Source organism: Chelonoidis abingdonii, chromosome 2 (assembly GCF_003597395.2).
Source record: "Chelonoidis abingdonii isolate Lonesome George chromosome 2, CheloAbing_2.0, whole genome shotgun sequence".
Classification (NCBI taxonomy): domain Eukaryota; kingdom Metazoa; phylum Chordata; order Testudines; family Testudinidae; genus Chelonoidis; species Chelonoidis abingdonii.
Genome location: NC_133770.1, coordinates 36,203,359 through 36,223,085, shown reverse-complemented (window position 1 = coordinate 36,223,085; position 19,727 = coordinate 36,203,359). Strand labels below are relative to the sequence as shown.

The following is a 19,727-nucleotide window of genomic DNA, read 5'->3' as shown; positions in this document are numbered from 1 at the left end:
CTGGCTTCAAGACTAAGCTTGATAAATTTATGGAGGGGATAATATGATGAGATTGCCTACAGTGGCAAATAGCCAGTCTGTGACTGCTAGCAGCAAATATCTCCAGCTGCTGGTGATGGGACACTAGATGGGGAGGGCTCTGAGTTACTACAGAGAATTCTTTCCCAGGTGTCTGGCTGGTGAGTATTGCCTACATGCTCACAGTCTAACTACTTCCCAAATTTGGGGGTGGGAAGGAATTTTCCCCTGGGTCAGACTGACAGAGACCCTGGGATTTTTTTGTCTGCCTCTGCAGCGTGGGGCATGGGTCACCTGCAGGTTTAAACTAGTGTAAATGGTGAAGTCTCTGTAACTTGAAGGCTTTAAATTATGATTTGAGGACTTCAGTAACTCAGTCAAAGGTTAAGGGTCTATTACAGGAGTGAGTGGTTGAGGTTCTGTGGCCTGCAATATGCAGAAGATCAGACTAGATGATCATGATAGTCCCTTCCGGCCTCAGAGTGTATCACCTTGGATAGGAGTACCTGTGACACTCAAGCTATCATACTTTGTTTTGTAACCATGCAATAGCAGTGACTGACGTTTCTCGTGAGGTAAGCGCAGGATATGGAAATTGTAGATCACATCTTATTTCTTCAACTGAAAATGTAATCCATAAAGGTGCTATAACTCTGAAAGGCCTTTCTTCCATCTTCATTGGGTCTCAGCATAGTAAATTACACTAAGAAAACTAGACCATCTATTGAGGTTCAGAAATTTATGGATCAGATATCGAGGAGGTATGTCTACTTCTTTCACATGTTGAAGTTTCCAAAGGCCCCAGACTAAACTGGAGAGTTTGTTTAATCCATACTAAACTATATAGTTTGTTTTTTCTAGTAACCACAAGCTCCATTTTGTCATTATTCAGTTTGGCAATATTGACATTTACACACAGTCCCTTACACAACACTGACAGCATGCAAAACTCTTCCAGGGTTTTAGTTTAGCCAGCTAGCAAACATTTACTACTACTCTGCAGTGTATTTGGTTTCTCAAGCCTCCCATAACTCCCTCCTAGAGAAAATACAAAGATTCAGAGCTGTGAACCGAGTTAATAATGTGTGATTAATTGCGGTGTTAACAATAGAATACCAATTATTTTAAATATTTTTGGATGTTTACTACATTTTAAAATATATTAATTTCAATTATAACGTGAACACTGTAGACTTTGTATTCTGTATATTTATTTTTAATTACAAATATGTGCACTGTAAAACAAAATTGTATTTTTAATTCACCTCAAAAGTACTGTACTTCAATTTCTTTATCATGAAAATTGAACGTACAAATGTAGAATTATGTACAAAAAAACCTGCATTCAAAAGTGAAACAATGTAAAATTTTAGCGCCTACAAGTCCACTCAGTCCTACTTCTTAGTCAGCCAATCACTCAGACAAACAAGGTTGGTTACAATTTGCAGGGCATAAAGCTGCCCGCTTCTTGTTTACAATGTCACTTGCAAGTGAGAACAGGCATTCACATGGGACTGTTGTAACTGTCGTAGCAAGATATTTATGTGTCAGATGCACTAAAGATTCATATGTCCCTTCATACTTCAACCACCATTCCAGAGGACATGCGTCCATGCAGATGACAGGTTCTGCTCAACAATCCAAAGTAAATCGGAACGATGTGTGTTCATTTTCATCATCTGAGTTAGATGCCACCAGCAGAAGGTTGATTTTCTCTTTTGGTGGTTTGGATTCTGTAGTTTCCACATCAAAGTGTTGTTTTTCTAAAAGCATTTTCCACACCTCGTCCCTCTCAGATTTTGGACAGCACTTCAGATTCTTAAACCTTGGGTTGAGTGCTGCAACTATTTTTAGAAATCTCACATTGGTACCTTCTTTGCATTTTGTCAACTTTGATGTGAACGTGTTCTTAAAATGAACATGTGCTGGGTCATCATCCAAGACTGCTATAACATGAAATATATGGATGAATGCAGGTAAAACAGACCAGGAGACATACAATTCTCCCCTGAAGGAGTTCAGTCACAAATTTAATTAATGCATTATTTTTTTAACAAACCATCAGCATGGAAGCATGTCCTCTGGAATGGTGGCCAAAGCATGGAAGGGACATATGAATGTTTAGCATATCTGGCATGTAAATACCTTGCAACGCCGGCTACAAAAGTGCCATGTGAATGCCTGTTCTCACTTTCAGGTGACATTGTAAATAAGAAGCAGGCCGCAGTATCTCCCGTCAATGTACACAAACTTGTTTGTCTTAGCAATTGGCAGAATAAGTAGTAGGGTTGAATGGACTTGTAGGCACTAAAGTTTTACACAGTTTTGTTTTGAGTGCAGTTATGTAACGAAAAAAGAATCTACATTTGTAAGTTACACTTTCACAATAAAGAAATTGCACTTCAGTACTTGTATGAGGTGAATTGAAAAATACTATTTCTTTTATCATTTTTACAGTGCATATATTTGTAATAAAAATAATACTATAAAGTGAGCACTGTTCACTTTGTATTCTGTGTTGTAATCAAAATCAATATTGAAAATGTAGAAAAACATCCAAAAATAGTTAATAAATTTTAATTGGTATTCTATGGTTATAAGTCTGATTAATCACAATTTAAAAAATTAAGTGTGATTACATTTTTTTGAGTTAACTGTGATCAATTAACAGCTAATGACAACTAATGAAAAGGGATGACTCCATCCATAATGTCCTAAGACCTCAGATCTGACAACCTTATCCATATAGAATGATTATACTTTTGTCTCTAAACTTAAGCAGGCTCCATTACAAAAAAATCCAGGAAAAAATGTATTGTTGTACAGTTGAATTCTCAAACTAAACACTATTAAAAGCATTAGCAAAATGTTACACTGTAATTAAGAATTTAACCAATGAAAGGTCAGAAAATACCATCCTTAACTCTACACACTTGCCACTCTGGCTTAACCTGAAGCCCAAAGACAAACTTCTTTCCTAGTTCTATGCCATCCTAACTCCCCCTACCACTTCCATCAGTTAAATCCAGGGACCCTCATGCCTCCATCACCTTTTGAGATACTGATAATTCCACTCTGATAATCTTTGCAATACTGTTTCCTTTAGGATTGCCAGTTACACTTAAAGTAAAATTTGTACGGTCACTGATTTGACTATATGGTTTCACTTGTTTGTTTTTCATAGCAGGTCAATCAGAACTGAATAAAAAAGTGGAAAACAAGCAAGAGGCAATGTTGTAACTCTGCATGGTCCTTTTTGATGCAGTAAAATCCATAACAGGTCAATTACTGTCAGAATTCTAGCTTTTTGTACCCTGCTGGAAAATGAACAGATTTGTTAATTCTTATTCTTCATTGCTTGAGTTCTGGTTAATTCTGCACATTCAATATACCTGTGTTCTCCTTCCTCTTTTTGAGACGTAACAGGTACAGTTCAAGCAAATGGACAGATTCTCCAGAGCATACCTCCTGCCAGCTTGGAGGCCCAGAAACACACTGAGATGACAAAGGTACAAATCAGAGGTTTCTGTTGGGGCACTACAGCTAAATTTTGCCTCACCCACTCTCTGTCCCTTCAAAGCACTAGAGCATTAAGGGGTAGTGTGTTGGTTTTGCCATTTGGGGAGGTGGATGGCTGATTCCTTCTCCTGTTTCAGTTAACTCTTTCAGAGCCAGGATGGGGTACACAGGCCATTACAAATACTAAGCTCTTAGAACGCATTTTAAATCTTTGGATCTCAAAGTGCTTTATGAAGGAGGTCAGTATCACTATCTCCAGTTAAAAAAAACATTCTTTAACTGACCACAGGGGTTGTTAGGCACTCCTACTAAAAGGGCTGAACGTGCTATGCTCACAGTTTCTACGAGCCTGGGACCGAAGAACCAAACTCAAGTCTTGAACTTCACACCACGGTAGCCTGTTGCTCTACAACAGAGCACAGAGCTGACTACAATCTATCTCCCAATTAATATATTTCATTTGTGTTTATTTCTGCCAACCATCTCTGTACAGCTGGGACTGAGAATGTGTACTGGCCTTGTGTGTTCATCCTAGGAAACAATTCCACAGATTTACAAGAATAGACGTAAAAGCACTTTCTGCTTAGGTTGGGCACTTGTAAATGTTAACAGCTAGCAGCTGTCACCTAAAAATATGGAGAGAGTATGTTAAGATTTTGCCCAGGGGGCTTTACTGATCCTTAACATGTGACCTACCAATCACATTTTGAATGAAAGTTCACTTAATTTTCTGCCAAAGCAAACACAGCCCTAGTGAACTGCTAACTTATATTTTATTTTTTGTAACATGGGTGATGTATGCTTTGCCTTTTTCCCTTAAAAAAGAGTGATCAAAGCCCTTGTATGACCGGTACATTTGTGGCTGAGTGTGACTAGAGCTTAATGGGTTGGGGTGTTTTTTTTGCCACCTTTTTGTTCTGAGAGCAAGTGGAAGAAAGATATATGTTACTGGCACAAATGCAGAAGAATGTACAGGGGCAAACTGTCCCTAGCCCTAGCTTTGATGCAGGAGGGGCAAAATGGGACTTCCACTTTTTGCACCCCATATAGACCATGGAGTGCTACCCCTGTGTGCTTCCAAGGGCACATATTGCCCCACAGCCCTCTGATACTTCACATCTTCTTGCAAAGCTGGCCAACCACACCAAAGGCAACACAGTGCAGCATTCCAGGGGGTGTACTCCCTGGACTCCAAGAGGGATTGTGACTCCAGAGTTACAATACATCCCTGGTACCACGCTCCACCTGTTGAGGGCTGTCGTGGCTAAATGTGACTATCCATTGGCGACATGTAGCTTCCTCGTTATTTTAACATTAGCCAAAAATTTAGTAGCCACGACTCAAAAAGGTAAAATAAAATATAACAAAGGAAGAAAGCAAAAAAAAATCCACATTTGCTTTTTATTCCGTAAAATCATGGCAAATTTGAATGCATGAGTCTGCCACAAGCTTTAATACAACTAATTTAATTAATTTGTAGCTACTAGTATTGACTTTGTGCTTAATTTTCATTCAGACTTCAGCTGGACTTTTCTTTTAGTGTAATGACCTTCTGCCACAGAGAATTGAATTGCAAGCTTCTCCTAGCATTACAGAACATCTGTAGCACAGTGAAAGTTGTATTATATGGGAAAGTCCACCCTGCAGACAAATACAAAATTTTGCTGAACAACAGATGACTTCTGGGTCAAGTTTCTATTGTGCAAATTTAGTTTGTTGTTATTTTAACTTCTGGGGATAACATACACTATTGATATAAAAAAAAATCTGATATTTTCAGGGAAGGGCAGCTGGTTGGAACATCATGGAAGCTCCTTTACAAGCTTTACTAATTGCAACCACCGTGACATTGTAACACCAGTCATTGTGCTAGAAAGTGCAAAAAGGGGATATATTAATATTCTAAACAGGTATTTTGCAGTGAAAATGCAGCTTTCAAAGCTTCATGAGCAGCTGTGGGAAAAGGAAACCAAAATATCCTTTGTGCTGACCATTTGGCCCAAAGGACACCAACCCACTTTGATTTCTAGGATGGGGAGTCCTGGTTAGACCATTTGAATTCTGTGTTCTGTTGAAACAAGGAGTTAATTCTGTGACAACGAGAAATACTGAAATCAGCTTGTACATTTCCATGCCAATTCAAATGATATCACTTCGCAACATTAGTTCATAAATGTTCTTACTATAACACCAATCACCACGACTCTGTTTTATTTATTAAAGGATAAGAAACCAAATGATGTCAATGGCTGCTGTTCAGTGCAGCCAACCAGCCAGCCACAGACGTACCAGAATAAACACGCCTCAATAAAGCCACCACCGCCTCAAAGGCGATCTTCAACTGTGAGCTCTACACCTCTTCAACCTGCCCAACCCAAACGCGGAAGCGCAGTTTTCACATCAGATCCAGTCACTTTTCCACCACCGCCACCTGAAATGGCAGAAGATTTGCCACCCCCGCCACCTGACTTCTGTGAAGATCCTCCAGATTTTGTGCCTCCTCCGCCACCCATCTGTAGCAGCAGCAGCGAAGACCTGCTACCACCCCCTCCTCCATCTCCACCTTCTCAGGCCTCTGTCTCGAATAAGCCACTACCTGTGACAAAGAAAGTTGGGCCACCTCCTCCAAAAAGGCAAGTGAACACTGAACGGACAGAAGAACCAAAGTCAATGGGGCTGCCTCCTTCTGGAGGTGGAAGTGGACAGCCAGATCTCATGTCTGATCTGATGAAAGCCCTACAAAAGAAAAGGGGCAACACATCTTGAAGTTTATGGGACAGACTGACTTTAAACCACAGCTCTCATTGTGGGGGTGTCCTGTAAGGGTTGTTCTGGAACAGGAGTCCCTGGAGGAATTCTGCCTGACACAGAATTCCCCCTGGGAGGTCCAGAGAAGTGCATGCTGGTGGTGATAGCTCTACCACAACTTGAGATGGGGTAGTATGCACTCCCTCTTCACTGAGCCAGCACCCCTAGCTGAGGTGAGAGGTTGGGCCCAACCCCCTGTGCCTCACTCCACTATGGATGGCTAGGGTTGGTGGCAGAAGTACTAGCCTAGATTAGTGCCTTCACTTGGTGAGTGAAGGTACACCCTCTGTCGTGAGATTAGAGCTGGTTGGAAAAGGCCAATTATTTTTCATGGAAAATTTTTTCAAATTTTTCTATATTGACCATTTTTTGTTTTCAATTTCTGGGTTTTAATCAAAAATATGAAAAGTTTCAACAATTTTTTTCACCTAAAGTTTTCAGTTTGGTCAAAAACATTTTTCAATTTTATAATTTGGACAAAAGTTTTTTTAATTAAAATTTTTCAACCAGCTCTGTCTAGGATGCAGTGTGAATAAGGCAAAAGGCAGCCCCTCATTCGTACCCTTGCACACCTGTGCCTTGCCATCAACAATCTGCCACTTTGACATTTACTGAAATGGTTTAAATTCAAATGTCCCCATATAAAACTAAAATTACTTTGCTCAGCAATCAGAGCAGTTGTCTATAAACTTCATTTATCTGTTTAATTTTAGACTCAATCCTTTTAAGATAATTTTTTTCCTGTGGTTAACAATTTTTGTCTTAAACTATATCTAAAAATATTCATGTATATGAATTTGTCTCCTTCTACACGTCCTCATTTATGCTTCATCGTAATTCTCTCTTGGTCATTTAAGGTACATTCATTATTAGTTCCCAAATAAAAATCTCTTCTATTTTATGTCTGCACATTGTCAAAAGTTAATGAACATGGATCTTCACTGCCATCTGGCATCTCATTCAACTTAAAATATTTTAAGACATCATCTTTGGTATCTTGTGGGCTCTTCCTATTTTCTTCTTCCCTCTCATATGAAGCTTATCTTGTAAGACTCTGTAATTAATACGCTTTTGCATTTTCAGTGTTTGAAAAACAGGAAAACAAATTGAAGCCAATTCATTCTTAGTATAGAATCAATAACTGGAATTACACTAGGAAAGATTTCGGTGCATCAAAGATCTGAACTAATGAGGGCTACAATGACATGAATATATAACAATTGATCTCCTCCTGCCCATATAGAAAGGGGTATTTGGCTACCTCCACCTCATGGTGTCAGACTCCCTGCAATCACATGGAGCGCTCTCCAGGTTTCATGCTTGGGTGGTTGGCCAAGAAGTAGTCCACCAATCCCACAAGGAGTCTGCAAGGTAGCCTGCTGTATTAACTTTATTGCAGCACCACCTTCTAAAGGGGGATTCCCCAGCCTGTGCGTGCCTCTGAAGTACCTGACAGTGTGTCATTTTATGGAGAGTAATTAGGGAGGGATGGAGAATTAGCTGTGTGCGCTCCTTTGGCATAAAAACCCCTCTCAAAAAACACGCCTGTCTGATTTTTATATCAAATATTTTTTATTTTTTTAAAAACTATTCAACTGTTATTAAAATAATGCATAATACAGCATATCACTGAAGTACTTAATATTTCACAGTAAGTTGGTGCTTCTCTGAACACATGAAGAAGACAAACTATTACACACCTTTTCTGGTGTCCACTGTTCTCAGAACAATGCTCAGACTATTGCCCTGTTTCCTCACCTCCTCACTCAATCTATTATAGCACAAGGAATTTTTAAATGCAACACACTTTACATTTGTAATTGTGCTTGCAAACATTCAACAACTGATGTTCTAAAAGTGAAAGGTGAACTTTCTTCAAAATACAAAGGCAAACTTAAAGGAAAATTCCAGGGATTAGTTGTAATGCCGTGGGTGTTTAGCCATTTGTTGACTATATGCAGGTATGTTTACATCTTTACTGAGTTTAAGAACTTCAACTGTTTCAAAATCTCTATTTCATGACCAGAGTTGATGTTTTAGTGATGTACCTAATGAGGTACCAGACTGATGATGTAAAGTAAGAATGAAAGCATCTGATCTTCCAAGAATAAACATTAGAAATGAGAATTTTTTTAAATGAAAACATTTTTAAAAGATATTTTAAAAAAGTTTCTAATCCTTCTTTATAAAGCTAATCTGCATTTCTAATACACCTCTCACCATTTTATCTAGGTGTCATAAACATTATTAAGGATCACAATATTTTGGTCTGAAAAGCAAACTAAAATTCCTCCCCATTATAATCCACCAACTCAAATAGTATCAGGTCTTGGCTGTTGTCTTCCAAGAGTACTGTTGCTGGGCTGTTTTACTACTCCATCATTGGAAGACAGACTGCTTAGAAAAATACATCTTCCATTGAGCCTTAGAAGCAGAAAGAGGTAATGGAGAATTCCACACCTTAGGATCTCCCATTAAAAACACCGAACTTGTCCTCCATGTCACCCTGACAACTATCAATCCCACTATTTCTACCTCCCCACTCACCCTTAAATCACATCTATGATGGTAGAAACTGGAGGAAGAGAGAACTTCTGAAATAACAGGCCGGGACCAAGCTAAGAGCTTTAACGAGTACAGCATCAGGCACAATGTTGGTGCTTCAATTGCAATAATTTATGGCAATGAAACACATCTGGAATCAGATAGGGAGATCAGAGTGTAGAGCACTATGTAATGCTCTCTCATTGCTACACCTTACCTACAAAGCATGCCTGAAGTGGAGTGTCAAGACACGTGTAGCTTCCATGTGGCTTTCAGGCACTTGAACACTGCAGTGATGCAAGATATATAGCTCATTTGGCAGAGATATAACCCAGAAATTAAGGTATTAGTCATCACAGACAGCCTCATATCTTGTCATAGCTAGGTAAAAAAAAAGTATTTTTGACCACTGCTGCTATGTGGGTATTCATAAGAAGCAATGAGAGTAACAGGGCCTGAAGACAGTACAACACCTTAACAACTGGTAGTCTGATTACAGAATGAGATTTTAACTCTTGCCAATACCTCAAAATGCTTCCTCTTCCTACCAGCATGACTTCTGCCTTACTAGGGTTGAGCTTCAGCCAGGAACACTTCATGCAGATTCCAGTTTTTCTCAAACACTGGGACAGTTTGAAAACAACAGTGTCTCTGTGTTCAGTAAGAGAGCTAAAGAGTGCAGTATCCCCAACTGAAGGAAGGCATTGCTACTCATAGCTTCTCATGATCTCACTGAGTGCGCTAATGTAAAGTGGTTGCCATTAAAAAGTCCACATTTGCCAAAAGCTATCACAAAGTTGTAACTAAGATTGCCAGTCTGGAGTATATGTGGAATGAGAGAGGTGATAAGGTTGGGTCTGCTGGAACCAATGAGTGAACTCCTAGGGAAGAAACATAGCTGCCCATGACACCCTCTGGGATTGATCCAAGAAGAAGTGAAGCCAGCTTTGAGGGTTCTGTTCATCCTTGCAAGATGGGCCAGTAGCACCTCATGATTAACCATCAAAAACTGATACTAAATGTAAGAATTAGGATAGATGCTTGGCTTCTGTCAGAATCAACTGTTTTATCAGTGAAAGTCAGCGTACATTGGAGAAACAGGCCTCCATCTTGATAGAAAAACTGATTCTTTTGGTCCTGCTTTCACCTTCCAATTGTGAAGGTAAACAGTCCATGTATGAGCATTACCAAAAGATATATTTATGACATACATCATGTTTGCTGATCACTCCTGTGTAGTTATGCATAGGGCCTGAGCCAAAGCCCATTGACAGGCCCATAGAGAGACAATCCCTTAGGTATTACATGAAAGTTTTCCTTTGCATAAACCATGTATAATGTAGAATTCGTCTTTGCTCTTACTAACAAGAGTTAAAGTTTGTACAATGCTTTGAAGATCAAAGCAGTGCATTGTATTTTTACTATAATGCCACGTGGTAGAGATGTTTTGAGGATAGCATTGTCTGGCCTACACATAAGAGACATAATTAGATATTTTGGCCCAAACCAAACCAGAATTTTCCCTTTCAACTAATTCAAAGAGCAAGGCCCAAAGTTACGTAGTTGTCCTATTTATCCTTGACACACAAAAAGGTTATTCTTAACCATTCTGCTTTGGCTGACAGAACTGGGTTTTTCAAATTCCATTGCACTATGACTTTTGTTGCTGTAATTATTTGGAGAGTATGTCCTTGTCAATGATTCACCAAGAGAAGGTTCTCTTTGAGGACCCATTGCTAAAGGGTCCTTAATGAGAACACCCTCAGTAGCCTCCTCCCATTTATACTGAAAGAGCTCCAGCCTGAACACCTCTACTAATCCCAACAGTGTAATAATGCAATTATAAATATATTTAAGCAACTTTATACTCCTTTGAAATGAAGCTCCCCTTAGTGAGCAGTTTGTCACGTTCTGTGCTACCTGCTGCTTCTGAATGGAGCTCAGGTGTCATACCATGCAGAATACATTACAGAATGTAGTGACAAATGCGTGAATAACTGTAGCAAGATTTGCAAGACACGTGGAAAAAAGGGCTCTTATAGGCATCTATTTCTGTACCTCCAGCAGCACGCTGGCACAAGACTTACAGTTGGAAACCCACATTGCAAATGGCAGCAGCACTCCATCAGACAGAGATGCCAATAAAATTCTCATCAATTCTTCCAGGGTGCTACTTTTGTCAGCCTTGATGCCTATGAGTTTCATTCCCCACTCCCACAACCAACATTTTTTGCCTTTTTCCATATCAACCTTCGAGTGGAATGATCTTCCCATCCCAGTTTGCAAAGCCACCAATCTCTTGTCATTCAAATCCCTCCTAAAAATTGCTTCCATAATGCGCACAAATCAGTTCATACTGCTACTAAAGGAAAGAAAATTAAAACTACTTAGATTTCTGGATTTTGCAATGTGTCCTCTCTTTTGCGTGTTTCTATTTTAGACTAAGCTCATTAAGGCAGGAACTGTCTTCGTTTTGGTGTTTTGTACAGTGCTTAGAACACTGTTGGCACTAAACAACTTTCTGGTTAACCAAAGATCTTGCTTTCTATTCCATGAGCTCTTGCTGATGATCTTTTTCTTTGTATGCAAACAAACAGGAATATTATAGATACTGTTTTCAAATGCTCAGATCACACCCAAGACTTAAAGGACTTTAAGAGGTGAATATAGCTGAATCACTCAATAATAGTGACCATAACATAATCACATTTAATATCTATGTAGGGGGGAAAATACTAAAGAAACCCACCACAGCAGCAATGAAATTTAAAAAGAGGAACAACACAAAAATGAGGAAGCTAGTTAAATGGAAATTAAAAGGAACAGTGACAAGAGGGAAATAGCTGCAAGTTGCATGGAAATTATTTAAAAATACCATAATAGAGACTAAAACTAGATGTATACCCCAAATAAAAAACAGCAAGCAGCGTTAAGAAATGCTACCAGGCTATGCAACTGAGTAAAAGAGGCAATTAGAAGCAAAAAAGACATCCTTTAAAAGTCAAAAATGAAATCCTAACAAGGAAACTAGAAAGAAGCATAAACTCTGGCAAGTGAAGTGTAAAAGTATAATGAGGCAGGCCAGAAAAGATTTTGAAAAGCAAAAGACACAAAAATTAACAGCAAAATTTTTTGTTTAAAGTATACCAGGAGCAGGAAGCCTGCCAAAAAAATCAGTGGGGCCACAAGACGATCAAGATACTGAAGGAGCACTCAAGGAAGACAAGGCTGTTTCAGAGAAGCTAACTGAATTCTTTTTTATCAGTCTTCATTGCAGAGGATGTGAGGGCAATTCCCACATCTGAGCCATTCTTTTTAGGTGACAAATCTGAGGAACTGTCCTAGACTGAGGTTTCAGTAGAGGTGGTTTTGGAACAAATTGATAAGTTAAATAGTAATAAGTCACCAGGACCAGATGGTATTCACCTAAAGATTCTGAAGGAACTCAAATATGAAATTGCAGAACTACTAACTGTGGTATGCAACCTATTGCTTAAATCAGCCTCTGTACCAGATGACTGGAAGAAAAACTAATGTAACATTGACTTTAAAAAAGGCTCCAGAAGTGATCCTGGCTATTACAGGCCAGTAAGCCTAATGTAAGTACTAAGCAAATTGGCTGAAACTACAGTAAAGAAAATAATTAGCAGGCACATAGATGAACATGATATTTTGGGAAAGTATCAATTTGGCTTTTGTAAAGGGAAACCATGCTTCACCAAGCTATTACAATTTTTTGAAGGTGTCGAGAGGCATATAGACAAGAGTGATTGGGTTGATATAGTGTACTTGGAGTTTCAGAAAGAAAGGTCCTACACCAAAGGCTCTTCATCAATGTTATGGGATCAGAGGGAAGGTCATCTGATGGATCAGTAATTGGTTAAAGATGGGAACCAAATGATAAATTTTCAAAATGGAGAGCAGTAAATACCAGCATCCCCCAAGAATCTGTACTGGGAGCTGTGCTGTCCAACATATTCATAAATGATCTGGAAAAGGTGGTAAATAGTTGATACAAGAGGTTTTGCTTTTAGCTGTTCTGATCTTGTGTAAAAGCCTGCAGAGACATGCAGAAAACATGGACAGAGCCATGCAGAAAAACAGCTAGAGAGGGGTTTAAAACATTGTAAAAATCACCTCTCCAAATTAGTGTCTAACAGTGATGGTGGCAATATCATAAGGCTTTAGCTTGCATAAAACAGTAGTTAGTTTTAGGATAAGTACTGAATAATAATATAGTTTAGAACTAAAAATCCAAAATGGCAGCCACAATGATTCTCTATTAGAAAGTATCAAAGAACACAGACGGAATTGACCAATAGCAGATAAGAGATGGGGTGAAGTAAAGTTCAGCAAGTATGACTCAGCTCACTCTCCAAAATACCTGAAGGGTGGTGCTAGCAGGAGGACATATACTAATAGCTAGGAGGACGATCAATTAGTTTCAGTGGCAGCTGAAGCTGACTGGCATGGATGATCTCATTAGCTAGGGAGTATCTATGCCAATTTCTGAACTTGAAAAAGCAACCAATTAGAGAAGGCTAGAGACTGAATATAAGGCTAACAGCCAGCAGGCTGAGTGTGTGGGTGTGGTGGTATCTGAGCTGCAGAACCAGGAGAACAAAGTTGAAGAAGATTCCAGAAGAAATAACCATCAAGCTGAAGCAACAGCTGCCTGGAGCAGTAACCCACAGCAGTGACACTGTAGTAAGAGATTTTTTGCCTTGAATGTTCTGAATAGAGGCTTACAGAAAAACCTCGGAAGGGCTTTAAAATTTGGTAAAATTATATTTCTCCCAGTTGGACATAAAAAGAGTGGTGACAGTATCAGGGCACTATAGTTTGCATACAACAGTAATTAGGTGTAATATAAGTAGAAATTAATGGTAGTTTAAGTTTAGAAAATCCAACATGACTGACCAAAATGGCAGATATAGGGATGATTTAGTGGAAGATTCCATCTTTGAAAGATACTGAGTGGTATAGTGGAAAATTCCATTAACTGATAGGGAATTACTCAGCAGAACCTTCTGACATCCAAGATGGCATTATACAAGGGGAGCTAGACAGGAAGTCACATGTAGGTACCTGTGACCAAGCCCATGTGATGTCCTGGGGAGGGGCTAAAAAGCTGGAAGCTGATTGGCTGAGCTCAAGAGGGCAACCAGTATATAAGGCCAACAGCAGCAGGCTGAACTTGTAGATTTGGGGTTTGAGGGAGAGTAGACAGTGCAAGACAGCTGCAAAGAAAAGAAGCTATCTACTTGAGGAGGAAGTGAAGCACCAGCAGCAATAGAACCCTGAGGTTGCCCTGGCAACAGCTACCATAGCAACCCAGCCAACGAAGCAAGCAACAGCCTTTACCATGGCACAGGCTTCCATATCTGTCACCAGAGGGCAGCTTTCACCTCAGCAGCAGCAATTGCTCTCTAGCGACAGCAATGTCAAACATCAGCAGACAGCGCTTCCCTTTTGACAGATCAGAAGGACTCTATTGATTCAGAGGGATCTAAGAATAGTAGAAGTAAGTGTAGTCTTCTATTCACCAGGGCCAGTGCCAGCTTTTTTGCCGCTCCAAGCGGTGAAGTGCAGGGGGAAAGCTGCGATTGGTGGCACTTCGGCAGTAGCTCTACTGCACCGCTTCATTCCTTAGCGGCAATTCAGCTGAGAGGGACTGACAGATCTGCCGCTGAAGACCGGGATGTGCCTCCTCTTTCCATTGGCTGCCCCAAGCACCTGCTTCCTTTGCTGGCGCCTGGAGCCGACCCTGCTATTCATAATCAAAGAATATATGGGTTTTGCTTGTAAATAAAGTCAGATGCCTGTGGTCTGAGTGAGACCTTCCCCTACACATCCGGTAGCTGCTTGGCCAGTGCTTATTGATGTTAAATGTTAGAAGTCAAATGTTAAATGCTAGTATAAATGAACGATTACATTGTTATATAGTCTCTTTTATTTGCTGTGCCACTTTAATTCTTTCAATTGAAAATGTATTGCATTTTGTTCTGTTCTATATATTCTTTCTTGCTTTTCTAAACTACATTGTAACCACTTACTACTTTAAATAAATAATACTTCTGTTTTTGAAGAATTACTGCTTGTGTGTTTATTCATAAGTGGAAGGCTCTATCTGTGTCCTTTCAAGGGTTAGGAAGACTAGCTTGCTCTGGTGAGCCCTCTGTAGGCCAGAGACAAGCCCCTTGGTAACTCTCTGGCCAGGCTTGCCGATGAGGGGGGGAGGGGAAATGCCTGGGAGGGCTGCAGGGCTCCTCGCTGTGCATGGGGTAGTACCAGTGGCAGTGAAGGCAGGCATGTGGAAGCCCTGGCTTTGCCAGAAGAGCGCACCCAGCAGCAGCTCGCTGGGCACCAGCCAGCGCAGGTGCAGCACCACCCAAATGTCAGACGGATTGCATCTGCGCGGGCACACTTGTGCATGCACCAGTTGCAGCACGTGGTCCAGCTCTGCGCCCACATGGCGACACCACGCTATGCCAGCAGCAGTGTGGGATCCAGCTCCAGGCCACCTTGCACAATGTGCAGCAGCAGTGGCTCCCCGCCCCAGCGACCCACCCCCTGCTATGGACATATCCACCACACACATCTCCCCCTGCTGCATTTCGTGCCAAGCCATAGTGCCCTCCGGTGGGTGAAAGGGAGAAGTGGAGCACTTCTCAGGCAGACAATATATTTTGGAGTGAGGATCAGCAAAATAGCCGAATCTCAGGATAGCACAATTCGCATCACAACTGCTAAAAATATTCCTAAACTATTGCTTAAAAATAGCCCATTTGGACAGTAACAGTTTGCCAGAGTGCTGATGCATTCTGCTGGTGTGACTGGCAGTCTGGCAGAGCGTCATTCTGGAGTACAAACATAAGTCCAGAGCTCAAAAGCATAGACAAAAACAAAAAAAGAAGCTTGACTTGAAAAAAGTAGGAAGAGTAGTTGTACTTTGATTGATTGTGGGGTTAGGCCTAAAGAAGATCAGGTATGATAGGGAAAATAATCCCCCCTCCCCCCATTATCTTAGGCCCTAGGCCTTTGAGCAAACATAATTTAGAGCTTTAACTTAGCTTGTTTTACTGTATAAAGGGCATGCCAAGGCAGAAAGATGTAGTCAGGGCCCCAAAAAGAGGAACTAGAATTGGATAAAGGGGAACCAGGAGATCTGTTAAGTTATAACAGCTGACCCTGCTGTCGGGACTATAGAAAAAGTGCTAAAACGGTCAAACCGCAGACTTGACTGGCAAAGACTATAACAGGAAAATAGGAAAATGTGTGAGAGTTGCTTGCTAAATAGCAGTATGTATGCCATAGGGTAAATATTAGTCATGTTTTGCAGTATTAGCAATTTGTATTCTAAATAAGGCTGTATCTATGTGTGACGTTTTGCGGTTTTAACCTTTATAAGCTCAGTAACATTTGTAACAGGCAGGTCAGCTTAACCCTTGCTAGGGCATACGCTGGCCTCCGCTTGTGCACAAGTGTATATGCAATAAAGGTGCCTCTGGCTGTCTGATCAAATCACAGAGATGGTCTTCTTTTCCCCGACAGGAAGAACTGCTAGTCACTACAGTTAGTAGTGGGCCTAATAGTTCAGAGCAAGCCTGTGATGAAAAAGGCTGTGATGATTCTGTTAAAATGTGTGATTTAAGTACAAAACCAGTCTAAACTAGTGCTCTTGCATGGGAAGAAAAGCTACAAAAGAGACTGAAAAAACAAGTACTGCTGAAAGTAATATTGCATTCCAAGAGAACAAAGGATATAGATTTGCTATTGGACTGTTATCAAATAGTGCGCTATCTGCAACTCTGACCAAAACTGTTGTTTGAAAAGGGCCACCTGGGCATCCAAACACATTTCCTGATGATTGGAAAAAGAAAGTTTCCAAATTCTATACTAAAATCAACCAAAAAAACCCCAGAGAGGTTTCTGATAGGGATTGGCTTGTGTGGACTGAAAGTGCAGAATCGCTCTTTTGTTTCCCTTGTAGATTATTCAGTTCAGATGCTGTTTCTTGCAAGTCGATATGGCAAGTGACAATGGCTGGAAAAAGGAATTGTTATGGAGCAAATTGTAGATGTAAATTGCCTGCATCACAGGCAATGTTATCTGAAATGGTGAGAGTTAGAGAGAAGATTTGCCCGAGGAACTGATATAAATTCATGGGTAGACAAAGAAATAAAAGCTAACGCGAAGTACTGGAAGGATTTGCTTAACCGAATTTTGTCACTTAGTTTGTTCCTGGGTGAGAGAAGACTTTAACGGGAACGTCAAACACAGTTGGAGACTGCCATAACAGTAATTTTCTTGAAATTGTTGAATTGTGTGCCAAATATGATCCAGCTCTTCAGGATCGTGTTAATAAAGTGAGGCAATCTCAAGACAATGGAACATGACTTTAAGCTCATTATCTTTCTGCAGACAGTCAGAATGAGTTTATCCAGGCATGCAGCGCAAAAGTAGTTCAAGTAATATTATCCAGGCATGCCACTGGGAGCTGCGACCGACCATACCTATGGACGCTCAGGTAAACAAAGCGTCTCACAGCCCGCCGGGGGCTTACCCTGAACAATCCACAAACCAAGTTTGGGAACCCCTAGACTAGATGGTTAGATCACATGGAAAGTGTTAAACCAACTACTAAACATTTGCCACTAATAACACATGCACTTATCAAGTGCGAGGAACTAAATCTCTCTTCTGAGTGCAAACAGAGTTAAAGGGAATTCAGTGCTACATACAATCATTTAAATGTACTTTGATGGCAACAACATGGCCCAAAATATTGGTGGTCATAGATCAATGTAATAAGGTTCTTCAGTCAAGAGAGGCAACTCTTGATGTGGAAGTATAAAACACTGACAACTTGATTGAGCTTAAAGAATTACGTGATATGCGGAAAACTCTTCTATTAGAAGCCAAGCGTGCAGCCAAAGCCATGTCAACAGACCTGTCAACCAAAACTAAAATCCTCGAGAAACGCACACAAAAGAGAGAGCTGTTTCACGATGAAACATCAGAAGTCCAACTGGAAGAAGAGAATGAAGAGAGAGATTTTAAAGTGAATGTTTGTTTTGTACAAGCTTGTTGACAGTGTAATCGAGGAGTCGATAGAGTGGTTTGTCATGGCCAGAGATATCAATAATTATTTCAGATTTCTGTGGTTATATTTGGAATTCACTGATACTCAACTTGAAAACTTGTGTTTTGCTTTTTGCAGAGAACATGATAATGATATATCCAATTGATGAGCTGAAACACATGAAAGCAATTTATAAGGCAAACTTTGGAAGTGTACCTCTCAAACCACTAGAGCTGTTAAATAAAATTCATGAGCTTACGTTGGAATGTCTTTTTCCTAATGCCACCATAGCTCTGGATATTCTGCACCACACCAGTCACTGGTTTTGAAGCTGACAGATCTTTTAGCAAAATGAAACAAATCAAAAGTGTACAAAGATTAACAATCGGAAAAGAAAGACTTAATGGTCTTGCTCTTCTTGAGCAAGATCTTGTCAGGTTATTTAACTTTGAAGATATAATTGATGATTTTGCTGCAAAAAAAATTCCGAAAAGTTGCATTTTAGGACCCCTTAAACATTCAGATATTATGTTTTTTTAAAAATCTTTTAAAATACTTGTTTTATTAGTGTATATTTTAACTTTTTTGTTCATATTCAGTTACATCTTGTACATCAGTTTTTTTCCTTTTCTTTAGATTAAACACCTAATCATGATTCATGTGTAATTAGCCTACTTGATACTTTGGGTGCTTTCTTACTTTGTGCTTCTTTAAATGTTTTATATATTTTTTAGTTTAATAGAATCATAGAAGATTAGGGTTGGAAGAGACCTCAGGAAGTTCAATCCCCTGTTCAAAGCAGAACCAACACCAACTAAATCATCCAAGCCAGCGCTTTGTCAAACCAGGCTTTAAAAACCTCTAAGGATGGAGATTCCAACACCTCACTAGGTAACCCACTCCAGTGCTTCACGACCCTCCTAGTAAAATAGTTTTTCCTAATATCCAACCTAGACCTCCTCCACTGCAACTTGAAACCATTGCTCCTTGATTTGTCCTCTGCCATCACTGAGAACAGCCTAGCTCTATCCTCTTTGTAACCCCCCTTCAGGTAGTTGAAGGCTGCTATCAAATCCCCCCTCACTCTTCACTTCTGCAGATTAAATAAACCCAGTTCCCACAGCCTCTCTTCATAAGTCATGTACCCCAGCCCCCTAGTCATTTTCATTGCCCTCCACTGGACTCTCTCCAATTTCATTCCATAATGTATTTATTTAATTTAAATATAGAATTCAAAATAACAAATTCTACATCTTATAATTAGGCTCACAATTTGTTTAATATTGGGGGAGACGTTAACTACATCAAGCAACACCACAACTTATGTATAGTGGGTTCTAATGTGTTATCAATAGGCTAAATAGTAGTGTTCTAAACCTTAGCCATCTCTTTCTCAGGGGCCCATTGACTATTCTGCACTAGGTACTGGAAGTGCTGTTGGTGGGCCTAACTCTGGCAATTCCTTTTGGGCGGGCCATAACCTGGTTACCATTTTGTTAAATTATTGATGGGCTAAGTGTTATTTATTAGAGCCCAATGTCAAACTTGTAGGTAACATAATTGGCATCTAAAATCTTAGGGTAACAACAGCAGCAAGCAAGCAAGCAACAGCAGCCTGATTACCACTATTATTAGACAGAGCAGAAGGATTTTAGACAAGTCAGAGGGATAATAGGAAGAGTGATTTTCTGTTAACGTTTAAGGAATGACTGGGTATGCCTGTAAGTAAAGCTAGATGCTTGTGTCTGAGTGT

At 40.0% G+C, this 19,727-nt stretch overlaps 1 protein-coding gene across 4 annotated transcripts in view; it reads left to right on the top strand.

Annotated features, from left to right (window-relative positions):
* APBB1IP (amyloid beta precursor protein binding family B member 1 interacting protein) overlaps window positions 1–19,255 on the top strand; it is a 130,923-nt gene extending 111,668 nt beyond the window's left edge. Inside the window, exons 13-15 of one of the 4 annotated variants that reach the window (XR_012655199.1) lie at window positions 3,436–3,527; window positions 5,761–6,636; window positions 6,866–7,254. Coding sequence is in view for 3 of the 4 variants with exons in the window: in XM_032786224.2 (XP_032642115.1) it covers window positions 3,436–3,527; window positions 5,761–6,303 (635 nt within the window). In the remaining variant the exon portion in view is untranslated. Of the gene's footprint in view, window positions 1–3,435; window positions 3,528–5,760; window positions 7,255–18,112 lie in introns of those variants that run through there. The other 3 variants (XM_075062263.1, XM_032786226.2, XM_032786224.2) reach the window with 3 other exon arrangements.
* Window positions 19,256–19,727: the final 472 nt, after the last annotated feature.